The 17,031-nt window shown below is 40.3% G+C and overlaps 2 protein-coding genes across 3 annotated transcripts in view; one reads left to right on the forward strand and one right to left on the reverse strand.

Moving 5' to 3' along the window:
• Positions 1-17,031, forward strand: part of LOC306886853 (CUGBP Elav-like family member 3) — a 38,126-nt gene that overhangs the window by 18,480 nt on the left and 2,615 nt on the right. The window contains exons 5-13 of one of the 2 annotated variants that reach the window (XM_079444185.1): positions 5,430-5,558; positions 5,960-6,039; positions 6,135-6,278; positions 8,437-8,572; positions 9,563-9,709; positions 11,492-11,560; positions 11,649-11,741; positions 12,698-12,841; positions 16,181-16,319. In XM_079444185.1, coding sequence (XP_079300311.1) covers positions 5,430-5,558; positions 5,960-6,039; positions 6,135-6,278; positions 8,437-8,572; positions 9,563-9,709; positions 11,492-11,560; positions 11,649-11,741; positions 12,698-12,841; positions 16,181-16,308 — 1,070 coding nt within the window. In that variant the 3' untranslated portion in view covers positions 16,309-16,319. Of the gene's footprint in view, positions 1-5,429; positions 5,559-5,959; positions 6,040-6,134; positions 6,279-8,436; positions 8,624-9,562; positions 9,710-11,491; positions 11,561-11,648; positions 11,742-12,697; positions 12,842-16,180; positions 16,320-17,031 lie in introns of both variants that reach the window. The other variant, XM_079444184.1, reaches the window with a different exon arrangement.
• LOC306886854 (uncharacterized protein) lies at positions 682-3,377 on the reverse strand. The gene is made up of 4 exons (XM_079444186.1): positions 3,193-3,377; positions 2,251-2,535; positions 1,296-1,598; positions 682-1,123 (listed from the first exon to the last, which is right to left on the reverse strand). Exons 1-4 carry the CDS (start codon positions 3,242-3,244, stop codon positions 819-821), a joined length of 945 nt encoding a protein of 314 aa, XP_079300312.1. The 5' UTR covers positions 3,245-3,377; the 3' UTR covers positions 682-818.

Raw genomic sequence — 17,031 nt, forward strand, 5'->3', positions numbered from 1 at the left:
ACAGGTATGGCATGGGCAAGACACAGAGTGACCCTAGGGCAAGCGTGGGTCGACGATCGGCGAACAATATCCAATAGAGCAAGGCAGAGAGATAATCCAGGTACACAAGCAATAATCCAAACGAGGTGCAAACAGAGTCCGAACGGTAAAGCAAAGGGTTAATCCAGGAAACACGGGCAGATATCCGCTATACAACACAATACTCGGAGCTCACAAAGAGAAAGTCCAAGGCTTATAAAGAGTGTGAGATTGGGTGATAGTGATTGTGAGATAGTTCTCAGCTGTGTGTGTGTAGTCCGTGCAATGGATGATGGGAAATGCAGTCCAGTGTGCTGTGAGAGTCAATATGATGCAGAGGCGACCTCTGGTGGCTATCGAGCGGAAGGCCACAGACCAGATTCGTGACAAAATGTAGAAAATGCTTCTCTGGTAAATTAAATTCCACAATGGTCAAAGTTGTCCACACTAAATAAATATTTGAAATAATTATGCAGCAGAAATGCTGTGAAAGGTTTATGGTCTACATTACTATTATTACTATACTGTTTATGTTAATTGAGCCAGAGGCATTTGAAACATACGTATGGTTGGGTCTGGTGAATGAATGAATTACAGTAATCCATACTGTTCACGAAATGAAAGTTGACTCGTGTTGAATTATATATCTCTAGTCAAGTATCCTTTTACAGTAAATGCAAACGCCGCAAAGACCGGAAGTAAGTATGCACACACTCGTGTCTCCGAAGTGCACAGAGCCAATTGCTTCCCGTGTGAAACAGGCCTAGATGTCTGTATCTTCACAGCCTCGTTCCACCAAATCAAAAAGGCATGGTGCTGGAAGGCTTATTTCCCATGGAGTCGCTCTCCTGAACAGGATGATTATCCACTGACTGACTTTCAGTGGTGAGTGGTGATGTGTTGACATCAGACAACAACATATGCTCTTCAGTGGCATCCTCACTACTCTTAGTGGCTGTAGCAGATGTGGGTTGACGTTTTAAGGTGATCAAATATATCACAAAGGCTGCAACAAAGATGCACAAGGTAACGGCCAAACCAATGGTGCAGTTCTTATAGAAGATGTAGCTGGATTGTGTCTGGTCTTCTGGACCGGAGCGTTTCTCTGTGTGAATCAAACAACAGAACTGGACTTAGAGACTGCGAATGCTTTTTTCAGAGTGAAAATATTTTGGAAAATGCACCAGATTGTTGACTATAGTAAATGCCAAAGTTGACAATAGTAAAATGACATGTAATATTTAACCCTACAATGCAATCGATTTTCTCAGTCTTACCGTTCACAGTCAGCACATGAGCTTGTGGGTTTCCTTTAGTCGTGCCACCACCCACAAAGCAACGGTATATTCCCGCATCTGCCTTGCGAACACAAGCGATGGTCAAAGAGAGGTCGCCGGTTTTGAAGCAGTTGTTCTCCAGCGATGCTCTTCCCTCGTAGCTTTTGCCAGAATTCACGGATCCACCCGTCTTGTAATGCAAGACGCTTTCGTTGTTATGCAGCCACATCACATCTTTGGCATTGTTTGCATAACACTTCAGGGTGATGTTGTCCATCTCTACCGCGTTCGCATTTTCAGCATCTGCAGGGAACATTTTTTAAATCAAAATCAATTGATGATCATGTGCTGATGATCTACTCATGTAGCTCTCCTGTACATGACCTGCCAAAAGGTTGAAATAATTGAGATTTTTTGTTTGTTGTTGTTTTATTAGTTTTTGACTTGCCTCCTATTCTCACAGAGGCTGTATTTATTTGATCACAATACAGTAAAAACAGTGATATTGTGAGATATTATTACTGTTTAAAACAGCTGTTTTCTATGTGAAGACTGTAATGTATTTCTGTGATCTGCAGCTGTATTTTCAGCATCATTACTCCAGTCTTCAGTGTCACATGATCTTCAGAAATCATAATAATATACTAATTTACTTCTTAAGAAACATTTCTGATTATTATCAATGTTGAAAACAGTTGTGCTGCACAATATTTTATGGAAACGGTCATATATAATCGTAAAAAAAAACTGAAGTAATACTTTTATTCAGCAAGGATGCATTAAATTGATCAAAGCTTCGGTAAAGACATTTGTAAATGATTTCTATTTCAAACGAATGCTGTTTTTTAACTTTTTATTCACTAAGGAATCCTGAAACAAAATGTAAAAATAAAAAAACTAAATTATTCCAAACCTTTGACTGGTAGAGTATGAATCAGATACAGTAAAGACTTACATAAGACATCCAGAATAACTGGAGTTTTAACCCCATCACAGATGAACTCATAGGGCCCCTGGTCGGTGTATTTTGCTGATTTGAGAAGCAGGTGGTTGTCTTTAAATGTGAATTCTTCCTCCAAAATGTCAGTCGTGCACATACGGTTTTTGTATGTGGCGATAGTGGTGTCTATGGGGGGTCTCTTTCTCCATTCAGCGTGATGACAGCCGCTGGCGTTACCAGGGAATGTGTACAATTGGTTTAGTAACACAAAATCAGACCGAATTCTCTGGCAGAACGCTCCTGAAACAGAATCACAGAAGAGATAGACACTCTAATGAAGAGTATTATGATTACACTTTTTTAAAGGTGTCATTGTTACGCTGCAATTACACAAAAAAACACTGAGTAATATTAATTAACAATACACTCTTAACAGCATCTGTGGAAGCTTCAACTGCACAAAAGGTTCTTTATAGTGGAAAAAGGTTCTTTAGATGACTAAAATGTTCTTCACACTAAGAAGAAACTAATCACTGATATGTTCTTTGAGGAACCAAAAATTGTTTTTTATTTTTTTTCTGCTGCATTTCTGTGATAAACATCCCTTTGAATCCTGTATCTTTAAGAGTGTATTAACTATAGATTTAAGGTTAGGATTCGGTTTGATTTAGGGTTAGTTGTTTGTAATTTTGCTGTTATTATATAGTAAGTACATGTATAACAAGGATAACTGTAAAATAAAGTGTTACTGGGAATTTATTGCAAACATACTATACAGATATATACATATGCATGCAGTTGCAAGAAAATTATTACTCAACCAAATGCATATGAAATATACAGTAGTGACTTAGTACTGAATATCAGTATGACTGTGATTATGGGTAATTATACAGGATAAAGACACAGCAAACAACCTAAATAAAAAAGGGAAAGACAAAAAAGGAAGTTTCTTACCTTCATAAAGTGCAACCATAAATATTGAAGCCAAAATCAGAATGGCCTTCATTGTGATGCACTGAAACACTCGTATCACACTTGTGAGCTGATCTTTAAGATTAACGGCAAATGTGTTACAGTCTCCTGATTGTAATGATAAATTTGTATCTGACGCACTAGCAGGTGAAAACAACCGTGACTCTCTCTCTCTCTAACACGAGACGAAATATTTAGTTCAACTCACTGCAAAAGCACTCAGCAGCAACAATTGAAAGTCCAAAGTGCTGAATAGAGTCGCTTTTTCCCTCAAAATGACCATAAAAAAGCTTAAAACTCTATTGAGACGCCATTCCAGGGCACTTCCTCATTCCCTCACTTCCGCCTTTCTGTGTTGAAGAAAGAGAGAAGGAGCTTCTTCCAGAGAGCTATGGCAAGACATTTGAACATTTAAATGAACATTAACTATCATTTTATCATTACAAATGTTTAGTTTAGTTTAGTTTATGTTTAAACAGCCCTAGAGGCTGACCAAAGTGCTGCACATGAGTAAAATAATAAGCCCAATATAAAAATCCAAACTAAAAATAATCAACATAAGCATGGGGAGAATACACACACACCAAATTTGAGACTAAAATTAAAATCAACAATTGAAGGCTCATGTTGAAGGCTAAGGATTTAGCGAGGCAAACTATTCCACAAACGAGGCTCCATCCCCTCTTTGTTTCAGCCTTGAGTAAGGGACTGTCCGGAGGGTTATAAGAACACAGTAAATCAGACAGATATTTTGGAGCAAGATTATGTAGACATTTAAACACAAATAAAAGAATTTTAAAATCAATCCTGAAGTGAACTGGAAGCCAATGAAGGGCTTGCAAAATGGTCATATTTGCAACCATTTTTGAGAAATTTAGCAGAAATTTGGAAATGTAACATTACAAATAACTGAATAATTATTCATGAAGAATTATAATGAAGTTATAAGTAAGATATTTGGGGTTTAAAACAACATATTGTTATGCAATCATGATTTCAAAGAGTAGGGTGAATTCAGGTTGATTGGGACACTTTTTCCATGTCATTTCAATTACAAAAAGTGTCCCAATCATTTGATTTTGTAAACTATCTGATATCACAATAATAAAATATATAGTTATATTATCTCAAACTGACTGTAAAAGTGTAACATTTCTACAAACGTAACATCAATCTGTGATCTTGTGCAGTTGCTGACGCTCGCTAAAGCGTGCAATCGCTTTCTTATGTGCGCTGTTTTATCGGTACTTTCGCTTTCAAAATCGATCGCGTTCAGCAAGGAGGGGAGAGGATGGAAAGTGGGGGGCACAGTAACTTGTTTGGGGGCGCACGAGTGCCCCCCTCTTGGCGCCGGCCCTGTGCGTGATGTCACCACAGATGGCGGGAATGAACAAATTTAGTTTGTGATCTAGTCAGGAGTGTTGCTAGACCTAAAGCTCTACTGGGGCACAGGCCCCCATTACTTCTTCTATCACTTTTGTCTTGAAAGCCTGCTGTGTGCAACACAATGCACTGTACAAACTTCCGTTGCTTAAACCAATCTTCCTACAGCGCAACAATACTGAGGAAGGTAAACATGTATGTATTTAAAAATATTTAAGTGTCTTTAACAAACTTAACATGAACATTTACATTGTTTAAGGCATAAATGGCATACACTGTATGGAATTAATAAAAGCAGAGAGAATTTTTTCTTGCACATCTGCATTCTTCTACATTACACAATGATAACAATGAATAATTACATCTTTTCAATAATTTATATTTACAATTTTTCAAGAAACAAGTTATTTTAAGGCTGCAACTAAAATAAAGAGCATATTTAATATAGAAAAAAACAAACAAATTTTATGCCAATACAGTTTAAGCAATGGATGTTAAAACGGCCTGCCATACAGTGAGAGTAGCATGCATTGGGTTGCATTAGTACTGTAAATAAATACCAGGAATAGAGATTTGATTACATCAGAGGCATGTTGCAATAGTGTTGTATTAGTGAGGACATTTGGGCCTTATTGTATAATCAAACTGTATAATCTTACTGTATAATCAAACTAACACACACACAGAGTTCATATTACAACCAACTCATCCCTCCCTCTCCTGGAGATTGATGGTACTACAACTTATTACTGGCACATTTCACAAAAACCTGGAATTGAAGATACGTGATGCTGAATAACAGATCATGACCATTTCTCCCTTTTCACTCTTTTTAGAGGATAGAAAGCTGTTTGTGGGGATGTTGGGAAAGCAGCAGTCTGATGAGGACGTGAGGAAGATGTTTGAGCCGTTTGGGAGCATCGATGAGTGTACGGTACTGAGAGGACCTGACGGCACCAGCAAAGGTCTGTTAAAGGAATAGTTCACCCAGACATGAAAATGTACTCACCATCAGACCATCCAACATGTAGATGAGTCTGTTTCTTCATCAGATTTGGAGAAATGTAGCATTGCATCACTTCCTCACCAGTGGATGCTCTGCAGTGAATGGGTGCCGTCAGAATGAGAGTCCAAACAGCTGATAAAAACATCACAATAATCCACACCACTCCAGTCCATCAGTTAACATCTGGAGAAGACAAAAAGCTGTGTGTTTGCAATGCTACATTTCTCCAAATCTGATGAAGAAACAAACTCATCTGCATCTTGGTTGGACTGAGGGTGAGGACATTTTCATGCCGGGAGACTGTGTTAAACACAAACTCAGTCTGACGCACACAATCTGATGTTTGTCTTGTATTCACAGGTTGTGCGTTTGTGAAGTTCCAGAGTCACTCAGAGGCCCAGTCTGCCATTAACAGTCTGCATGGGAGCCGAACTCTTGCCGTGAGTGTGTCCTCCTCTCTCTTCTCTCCTCTCTCCTCTCCTCTCGGTCTCTCCTCCTCTCCTGTCGGCTGTAATCTCTGTCTGTCTGTGGTCAGGGCGCCTCCTCCAGTCTGGTGGTGAAGTTTGCGGACACAGAGAAGGAGCGCGGGATGCGGCGCATGCAGCAGGTGGCCTCGCAGTTCAGCATCTTCAGTCCAGTGACGCTCAACTTTAATGCATATAATGCCTACACACAAGCAGTGAGTACAACACACACACAAATGTGGAAAAGAGGTCTGCACACTGTTAATTCCTTTTATTCAAACATTTAAAAGAACAATGTTTCAGTACAACACACACACACTCACACACTCTCACACGCACTCACACACACGCACACACACACACACACACGCACTCTCACATGCACACACACACGCACTCACTCACACGCACTCACACACACGCTCACGCACACACACACACACAGTAGTGATACATTACATGCCCATTAGCCTTTTTAAGATTTTAGGTTTCCCTTTTTATCCATGTGGAAAGAAAAGTGTAGTTTTTACTGTATTTTTATTTTAAAAATTCAGCCTTTGTGAGCAGAAGAGACTTCAGGGCCTCGTCAACATCACAGGCTATATTTTCATTTGCAAGGTCACGTGGGAAGAATCTTCTGGAGTGACGAATCCACCCTTGTATGGATGCTGCTTCAATTTGATCACATGCTTCCTCCGTAGCTTGAATGAGGGCCATCTGGACATAGGGCCGGAGATCATAAACCTTCCACCGCCATGCTGAGAAGAACTCCTCGATGGGGTTTTAGGAAGGGGGAGTATGGTGGAAGGTATTGAACTGTAAACCAGTTTTGGACCAGAGCAGAACGATGGAAAGCTACGTTGTCCCAGACGACAATGTATTGCATCTGGTCCCTTTGGTTTGCTGCTGTGATAAAATTGTGTAATCTGTCTAAAAATGTAAGAATAAGGTCAGTGTTGTAAGGACCCAAGTTGGCATAGCGGTGGAGGACCCCATTCTGTGTAATGGCAGCACAAAGGGTAATGTTACCCCCACGTTGCTCTGGTACATTGACAATAGCCCTGTGGCCAATGATGTTTCTTCCCCTTCTTCTCACTGTTGTCAGGTTAAATCCAGCCTCATCAATGTATATAAACTCATGCGGGACTTCCTCCGCATCCATTTGCAAAACTCTCTGAAATACAGCAAAATATCACATTGTGTAGATCAATATACTGTAGGCCTGCTATACAGTAAAATTACATGTACAGTAAAAATGTGTGCAGTACACAATACTACAGTCAGTGAACAAAATGTACCACCACATATTCACGCCGCAGGACTTTCAACCTGTCTGAATTTCTTTAAAATGGCACTTTATACAGTTGTTTCATCACTTTATGTTTTTTAAGGATACGGGCTATTATTGACAGAGAGACCTGTTGGACATTATTGAAAATTTGGTGATCTTTGACAATATGGGCTTGAATTTCTCTAAGTCTGATTGCATTATTGGCCAGAACAAGGTTTATGATCTCTCTCTCTTGCTCCTGTGTGAATATGGGGCCCCTCCCTCTTGGTGTTCTCGACGTTCAATCCTATGTTGGCCAAACAAAATACATGTAGCTGTAAAATGATACACAAATACATACCAAAACCGTTGATATAGTACATGCAGTAAGCTATGAATTTTCTGTTGACAGAAGATAAGTGTCTCACCTGTGCTCTTGACGAAATGTCCAAACTATTGATGCCACCGTGTACCTGCTTAGGTTAGGCTGTACTCTCAGTCCAGCCTCCCTCAGTGTTAGTCCGTGGTTTATTACATGGTCCACAATTGTAGCACGAATTTTGTTACACAGATTTGGTGGTCTTCTTCTTTGTGCATGTCCTACCCCTCCTCCAGGTCTTCCTCTCCCTCTCCCTCTTCCTCTTCCTCCACCTTGTTCTCTCTGGATTCCCCCTCTCATCCGCACTCTCCCTCTTCCTTTGACACCAACCATTTTCGTTGAAGACAGGTGAATTTACCTGTTGCCTTTATATCGTGCTTAAACCGGATTGGTGTGTCTACAATTAAGCACCAGTGTGTGTGCACACCTGGTGGCTGTGTTTAACCAATTGGTTCATGGGGTGTGTTCATTTCAAGCCTTTGCTCTGAAATTGCAAGGAAATGACATCATGATAAATGTCTGTGTCAAATGCATACAAGTGTGTTTAGTGTTTTGAAAATCACTATGTGTAATGTCTTGCAAAAAGTGTGAAGCTGACAATGTGCTTACAGGTGTGCAAATCTAGGCTGGTGTTTTGCTCCTCGAGTGTAAGGTTTTGCTAATTGTGAAATTTTTAATTTTAGTGTTTTTTAAAAACGAACTCTTTCCTCTCTGTCTGTCTCAGCTGCTTCAGCAGCAGGCGCTGGTCGCGCAGTCGTCATACCTGTCACCTGTATCTACAGTAGCGGCGGTGCAGATGCAGCAGATGGCAGCACTCAATGCTAACGGCATCATAGCTGCCCCCTTCACCCCCTCGTCAGGTGATCACCACCCTCACCACACAGCAGAGCTGCTTGTGCTTCACGAACGAGGTCCGAATGACATCAGAATATGGTTACTTTACAATATTCAGACCACAAAGACGGATGTCAAAGAGTGGATAAGAAAGTCTATATGTGTGCTAAAGGTTTATTTTATTAAAAATAAAGCTAGACATTAACTAAAAGCCAGAAAACTTTAAAAAGTGTGAAAAAGTGCACTTTAGCATACTTTTAAAAAAAGAGTAGTTATTACAGAAAAATGTATTTTAAAAGAATATACTTAAGTGCAAACTGAATGTAATGTTTTCTTAGACTTAAATGCATGTTAACCAATTATATAAAAATGTAGTATATTTTAAATTTATATTAAATGCAGAACTTTAGATTGTTTTGACCCACTTAAGTAGGACTTAAATACATCTTTATTTGTAATTTCATAATTATGGTCAAAGTGTTACTGCTGAATACTGACAAGCATTTATGATAAACTAAAATATACTTTAATGACATTTCTATTGAAACTTGTATTTTAAATATAAATGCAATTACACATTTGTAATGAAGTTGCAATTTAGTACATTTAAGATATATTAACTTTAATATGTAATATCATGTAACACACTACAGTTAAAATTATAATCAAGTTCTTGCGCTTAAGTATGTTAGTCAACACATCAAAATAAGTGTACTTCTTTAAAACATGACAAAAGATGATTAAAAGATATTGATTTAAAATGTCCTTTAAAGTAAAACTTTTAATTTGACATTACAAAGTGCACTTTTTAAAAGTGTACTTAAGTCATGAAAGTGTCTCTCTTTAAGTGCACTTAAGTAACCTTTTATTTAATTAATATTATATTATACGCTACAAGTGCACATTCAGTACAAGAGGCTTCTTTTTCACAAGGGGATCTGTATGTGAAGAGCTCAGTGTTTACCGTTCATTTACTTGTCAGTCTAAACTCCACGCTGCTCTGTGATTGGCTACAGGTGCAAACACTCCGCCCACCATTACAGCCACTCCCGTCTCGGCTCTGCATCCATCAATCGGACTGAACAGCTATAGTCCCATACCGGCAAACACCAATGGACTGCCAGGATCAGAAATCTACACCAACGGTGTTCATCCATATCAAGGTGAGAATCCCTAATGCTTTGGGAGGCACTGAAACTGCCCAGAGCACACTAGAGATTACCCACAATCAGAGACGGACTGGGAGTGAAAAACGGCCCTGGATTTTCCCCCAAATAGGCCCCACCACAATTACAAACAGCCGCTACTATCTCGGTTTTACAGCAGTCAATGTACAATGTATTGCATTTATGGCAAATAACATCACAAAATCCATGGTGATTGAAATAAATGTATTATTGTGTGAACTAAAATACTTGAAATCTACATAAAAAGAGCAGAATGCAAAAATGTATATTATGACATATCAATAAACATAAAATTAGAATCTAGAAACAAGAAACAACAGAACTATTCTACAATTTGAGTACTCATATGTCTTTGTGTGTGTGTGTGTGTGTGTGTGTGTGTGTAGGCTACTTCACTTACACTGTAAAAACCCACACTGCCTAAAGAGCCATTCACACAGAACATGTTTTTCCATTCCAATGCACTACTTTTCCATTGTTTTTCTATGTAAACATGCTTTTTTTAAAAATCACATCGTTTTATACATATTTTGGGCTATGGGGGGAGCCATTATTCTGATGTAAAACGGTTGCACTCGGTGAGCTACTAGGGCTAACTGTTGCTATTTTTACCACAACACAACTCGGAAAATAAAATACTGATATGATGACCACAGCTACTGAAGGAGCGTATAGGCTGTGGTCTACTAAGACTCAACGGCATCAGAGCTAAAATGTAGAGAAAAAAGAAGGGTCTTTATGAAGTTTTATTCGTCCACAGACATCTTCCCATTCTTTTCTCCTCTTCTTATCGCTAGGAAAGCAGTGAAGTCTTACATTGATTCTTTTGTTGCCCTTCGACTGAAAATTACAACCAAAAGCCTCACAATGTGGCAGTGTATCAGTATATATTTTCTGAGTTGTGTTGCAGTAAAAAGCACAAAATGCAACCATTTGACGTCATCGACTCCCAAAACGATGTCTTTTTTTTTTTTAAATAACATACATTTTCATGGGTTTTCTACTACATATTTAAATAAGAGACATAATTTATGCTATATGTCTTAATACCCGAGGATCCCTTTAAAATTTTAAGTTGAATCAACTCAAATAAATGTCACTAGTTCAACTTAACATTTCAAGTGGACTAAACTTATTTGAGTTGACTAAACTTAAAATTTTAAGGCAGCAGGGTAACAAATTATTTTAAGTTGCCTCAAATTGTTTTTTACTGTGTACTCTATTTTCTAACTCAGTAGCTCTAAAATGTAACCCTTTGTAGAATCGCTGCTGTCTCGTTATGAATGAATGGGATATTCACGCCATGCGTTCAGCGTTTGGACTAGGGATGTCCTGGGATTTTACTATAGTACTGTTCATAGGCTGCATGCTCTATAGTGAGAGAGGCAGGTATCTGACAGGCTACTCACCAGAACTGCTGCTGTCTCTCTAAGGACTTAGCTTTTTTTCTTTATCTTACCCCCACCGCCTTTATCTTTTTGCTTGCCATCACAAGTCCACTCTCCTTCGTACCCCCCATTTCAGTTTAGTATAAGCAAAAAAATATTGCATTGGCGCCCCTTTTGTCAGCCGTCAATGTCACTTAATCTGACACTTTTTCTTTGATGAAGAACCAGCCAGGCCTTCTCCAGAAAGTCCAGATGGCCAGTCCGCCCTTGCCCACAATCCTCTAATATCATGGCAGTGAGTGTAGCATGCACAAAACCACTCACATTTATTCAGAAACTGCAAAATGCTTTCTCTTCATCATCCCTGCAGCCCAGAGTCCGGTGGCGGCGGCGTTAGATCCGCTCCAGCAGGCGTACGCAGGCATGCAGCACTATACAGGTGACTGAGCTGCTGCAGTGTCTCTCACCGAGGATGTTTTGTATCACATCAATCTGTTTCAGCATGTGCCAAACTCTCTGTTTCACAGCAACCTATCCGGCCGCATATGGATTGGTCAGCCAGCCGTATATACAGCAACCCACCTTGGTTTCCCAACAACAACTGCAGCAACAGAGAGAAGGTGATGTTATTTCCTTAAAAAAAAAGGACAGTTTGTGTACTTCCACAAATTTCCAAAAAAAGAAATAAAGTGTGAAATGAATCCAATGTTTCTTGACACTTAATTGCATGTTAACTGCAATTAAATGAAAGTGTACCATAATTTATATTGATATTAAATTCAATTAGCTGAACTTTATAGAGTGTTTTTGAAGTGCTGCTTAATATACTGACAAACTAAAACTAAAACTTTATGATAAACTAAAAAATACATTAATGTTATTTCTATTGAAACTTGTATGTCGTGTGTAAATATATTTGTAATTGCACATTTGTTAAAATTCAGTTGCAATTTAATACATTTAAAATACAAAATGAACCTTAAAATATAAAATTAAATAGCACTACAATTAAAATCAAAAGAAGTGTACTTCTTTAAAGCACAACAAAAGGTATTAAAACATAATGATTTAAATGTACTTTTAAAAAGTAATAATGTCAATTTACGAGTTTTATTTCAAAGTATACTTAAGTGTGTTAAGAAACATAAAAGTGTCTCTCTTCAAGTATTTAAGTGACCTTTTATTTTATAAATATTATATTACACTGAAAAAAAATATTTAATTTACTAAATTTTATTTAAGGTAAGTGGTTTCAATCAATTTATTTTAGTTGACAAACGTTCAGCTTTTTTAAATTTAAATGTAGTTAAAATAAATAGTTTGCAACCACTTACCTTAAAAAAAATTAGTATAATTTTTTTCAGTGTACCTAGAATTACAGTTTTTAAAAAAATATATACTTACAGAATTTTAAGTACACTGCAAGTGCACATTCGGTACAATTAAGTGTACTTTTTGACAAGTGTATGGTTAATCATTGGTTTACTTCATTGCTTTTAAGTTTCTCATTATGAGTATGTCTGGACGAGTCTAATGTGTGTGTGTGTGTGTGTGTGTGTGTGTGTGTCTGCTGCAGGTCCTGAGGGGTGTAACATCTTCATTTACCATTTGCCTCAGGAGTTCACTGACTCAGAAATGCTCCAGATGTTTCTGCCGTTCGGTAACGTCATTTCTGCAAAAGTCTTTGTCGATCGAGCCACCAATCAAAGCAAGTGCTTCGGTAAGAACGAGCACCGTATGTGTTCAGGAAAATACTATTTGTCAGCGTCATGCTTTACCGCTTCAGCTACCTAGAAACCTCCCACAATTCAATCCCAACTATCACAGAACAATACACTGGTGTTATTGTATTATCATTGAGATATCAAATTTTATAGTTTTTGTTATTATTTTATAATTAGATCTAATTAGATTTTTTGTATTTTCAGTTTTTATGTTAATTTAGGTTAAAGGTTGTTTAACTTAAGTGTTTTTGTCATTTAATTTTTTTTTAAAGCTGTCTATATAGTATTTATTAAGTTTCAGTTTTTATTTAAAGTTATTTTATACTTCAACTTCTAAAAAAAATTAGATATTGTACCTCGGCAACTAGCTGAAGTAAAATAAGTTATTGATCACGCCCATGGACTGTTTTGTGTGTGTTTTCCCTCCCGATGTGCTCCGTGACCCAGTTTCTCCCTTGTGTTAATATGTCATTTGATTCAGGTGTGTCTCATTTAGTCCCTCGTTATCCTGTGTATTTAAGTCCTAGTCTGTGCATTCTGTCTCTGTCGGGTCTACTTCGTCATGTGCGTGTGTCTCCAGCTGTTTCTTGTGTGAGTTTCCCCGTGTTGGGATTATATTAAAGACTATTGTTTGTGTTTACTCCTGCATCTCCTCGCTCCTCGTTCCTCCTCAGCAGCACGAGTGTAACAGAAGACCCAACCAACACAGTTACCTCTGTGTGTTCCCTCCGTTTTTGCTCAGTGTTTTGTTTCCGTAGTGTTTCCCTATGGATCCCCTCGGCCGCCCGGAATACCTCCTCCTCCTGCTGGAGCAGGGGGAGAGATCGCTCGAGGGCCATACCAGACTGTTCCTGGTTCCTGGCGAGTCTCACCAGCTGCCTGGACGACGCACTCTGTGCATTCTACGACACCAGTTTAAACATCTCGTGCAGAGCGCTGTCGTCCGAAGATGGTCCTCGAGCGAATTTCACCGCCTTTGTGGAGTGGACACTGGTGAGAAACGGATCTCCATTTCCCATTTGTTACCTGGAGAATCTCGCCAGTTCCACTCTCGACCCAGTGCCCAGCCCACCATCTCCCTGCTGCGTGGAGCATCATCCTGAGCCCACCGTTGACGGAGAACCCGAGCTCGCCGCGGCCGTCGAGCTGTTGCCACATGGAGTGACAGAGCAACGGATCGCCACGGAGCCGGAGCTGCAAGTGACATCAGTCAAGGTGTGAGAGCTGGCAACAGAGGCTTCCACGAGGGAGAATGCCGCGGACAGTGAGAGCGCGGCGAGGAGCTCCGCCCCATGTACCGTGGCTGGGGGTGAGCTGATAACAGATCTGGGAGGTTATAGAAGGGGACCTCATTGACTGAGATGCTGATCTGGCCCCTTTCCTCCCGCCTGCTGCGGAGCCCTCTATCACTCCTGTTCCCATGTCCAAACCAGAGTGGGCTCCCGTTACTGAGTTAAGATCAGAGAGGGCTCCTGTCCCTGAGTTCAGCCCTGAAAGCCCAGAGGCTCACAAATGCCCGCCCTCCCACCCGCTCCTGCCTCTTTCTCCGCTGTCGTCTGGCAGCCCCTCTGCTCACCCTCAGCCCACTAGCAGCATGGTGCGAGCTCCTCGGGACTGCCATCCTCCATCGTCACCGTGGCTGGAGTATCCCTTGACTCCGCCTCCATCCTCTAAGCCCTGGACTCCGCCTCAGCCTGTTGACCCATCGGCTCCACCATAGCTCCTAGCTCCCTCCTCTCTGCCTCCTCTCCGCCTTGGTCTGGCGTCGACCATCCTGTGCCTTGGGACTCCACTTGTCCGGCTGCAGCTCGTCCCTCCGGCTTCGTCAGGCTCCTTCATCCCCTCGGCTCTTCCTCAGTTCTCTGTTGCTCCAGCTCCACCGCATCCTTCCGGATCCCCGCCTTCACCTCGGTCGCCGGCGGCATCTGCTCCACCTTGGTCCCCCGGATCCTCCCCACCGCCCTGGCTTATCGGCTCTCTGTCTCCACCCGGGCTCCTCCAACACCTGCTCCGCCACCGTTGGTCGGCCCCCTGGAGTCGTCGGCCCTTCCTCCGCCATGGCTCCTCCCTCCGTCAGCTCCACCGTGGGTCATTATTGTGGCTGCGGCCTGGGTCCCAATGGGCTCCTCCTGCTCTAAGTCCCTCTTGTGTCCTCCCTCCTTCATCACCACCCTGCACTCTGTTCATCATCCTCCTCACGAGCCTCCTCTTAAGTTCCCACCGTCCCTTCCTATGTTGTTCCTGCAGTGCGAGGACGTGCCTTCCGGGAGGGGGCGATATGCCACGCCCATGGACTGTTTTGTGTGTGTTTTCCCTCCCGATGTGCTCAGTGACCCAGTTTCTCCCTTGTGTTATTATGTCATTTGATTCAGGTGTGTCTCATTTAGTCCCTCGTTATCCTGTGTATTTAAGTCCTAGGCTGTATCCGAAATCGCCCCCTATACCCTCATTCACTATTCCCTACATTAGTCCACTCATACAGTTCACTTGAAGGAGTGAATGAAAACGAGTGAGTGAATTCAGACACCGAGTGCACCGGAAGGACTGCCGCTTTTGCTTAGTTTGCTTGCTGTTTAATAATCATTTGATACGGGCAGCTCCAGTTGTACGATTGAAGGATTTATCTTGAACTCTGTCACGGAACTTATATATAAACCCTAATAGTCCATTTACAATTAATTTTGTACCTGTGTTGTATATGCTGTATTACGCAGTGGACGAGCGCTTCTAAAAGGATTGGATGGATGATTCAGCTTCTGGCGAGACATGGGAATTCACTCGGTGTGCGACTCTCACAGTGCATTATGGGTTATCTCTAGCCGTTGAGTGTACATCGGTTGTACACTAATTTTTGCGGTGCATTGTGGGATTGAATGAGTGCACTCGAGAACATCCACTATGGTTTCGAACACCACTTAAAATGGCTGTCCCCTCAAAAAAAAAGTGCACTATTTAAGGGTATAGGGGGCGATTTCGGTTACAGCCCTAGTCTGTGCATTCTGTCTCTGTCGGGTCTACTTCGTCATGTGTGTGTGTGTGTCTCCAGCTGTTTCCTGTGTGAGTTTCCCAGTGTTTGGATTATATTAAAGACTATTGTTTGTGTTTACTCCGGCGTCTCCTCGTCTCCTTGCTCCTCGTTCCTCCTCAGCAGCACAAGTGTGACACTATTTCAGTTCATGTTTATTTTATTTAAAGTAAACAATTTTTATTTTATTCTTAGTTTTAGTTAACAGTAATAATCCTGGCACTTTCAACCAATCAGAACAGCTCAGCAACTGCACAGCAGCAATTTGCATGGACACTGAACATTCATTTCTTTGTCTTTTCTCTCTCAGGCTTTGTGAGCTTCGATAACCCAGCGAGCGCTCAGACGGCCATCCAGGCCATGAACGGCTTTCAGATCGGCATGAAGAGACTCAAAGTGCAGCTGAAAAGACCGAAAGATGCCAACAGACCCTACTGAGGCACAGACAGGTAAGAGCAGACAAAACATTAGGAAAGAGAGAGATTTATCATGCAAAAGGAGAGAAGAATGAAAAACTGAGAAGATGAGAAAAAGGGAATATTCTGCAGGGATTTGTCTGAATAAGAATGCTAAACAAACTTATAATGGATAATAGGAGGCGATAGAGGTAGTGCATGCTCAAAAAATAAATGAGAAAATGATCCAGAGGACTGAAAATCTTTTAAAGTTTTCACTCAAAAATTTACATTTAGTCATTTAGCAGACACTTTTATCCAAAGTGACTTACAAATGAGGACAATAGAAGCAATCAAAATCAACAAAAGAGCAATGATATGGAAGTGCTATGACATTTATTTATTGTTTAATTGTATAATAAATAAAAAGAAAAAAGATAGAATACAAAAAGATTAGAAACGCTAGTGTTAGTTAGTTTTTTTAAGACAACAAGCAGTTAGTAAATGAATAGAGTGCAATACAGAGTATTTTTTTAAAGAATAGAATTAGAATAGAGAGAGTTAGAGGGCCAAATAAAGATGGAGGAGAAACAAATTACAAATTAACACAATTTGACACAACTAACTTGTGAAAAAATCAAGTGAAAATAAAACATTACTATGAAATATGATATAAAAACTTTATAAATCACTATTTTTTCAAAAGTAACACTGTCAGAAATTACACACTGCATTTAAATGTGACAAACAAGCATAATAATAAATA

The sequence above is a fragment of the Barbus barbus genome (assembly GCF_936440315.1).
Source record: "Barbus barbus genome assembly, chromosome: 21".
Classification (NCBI taxonomy): Eukaryota; Metazoa; Chordata; class Actinopteri; order Cypriniformes; family Cyprinidae; genus Barbus; species Barbus barbus.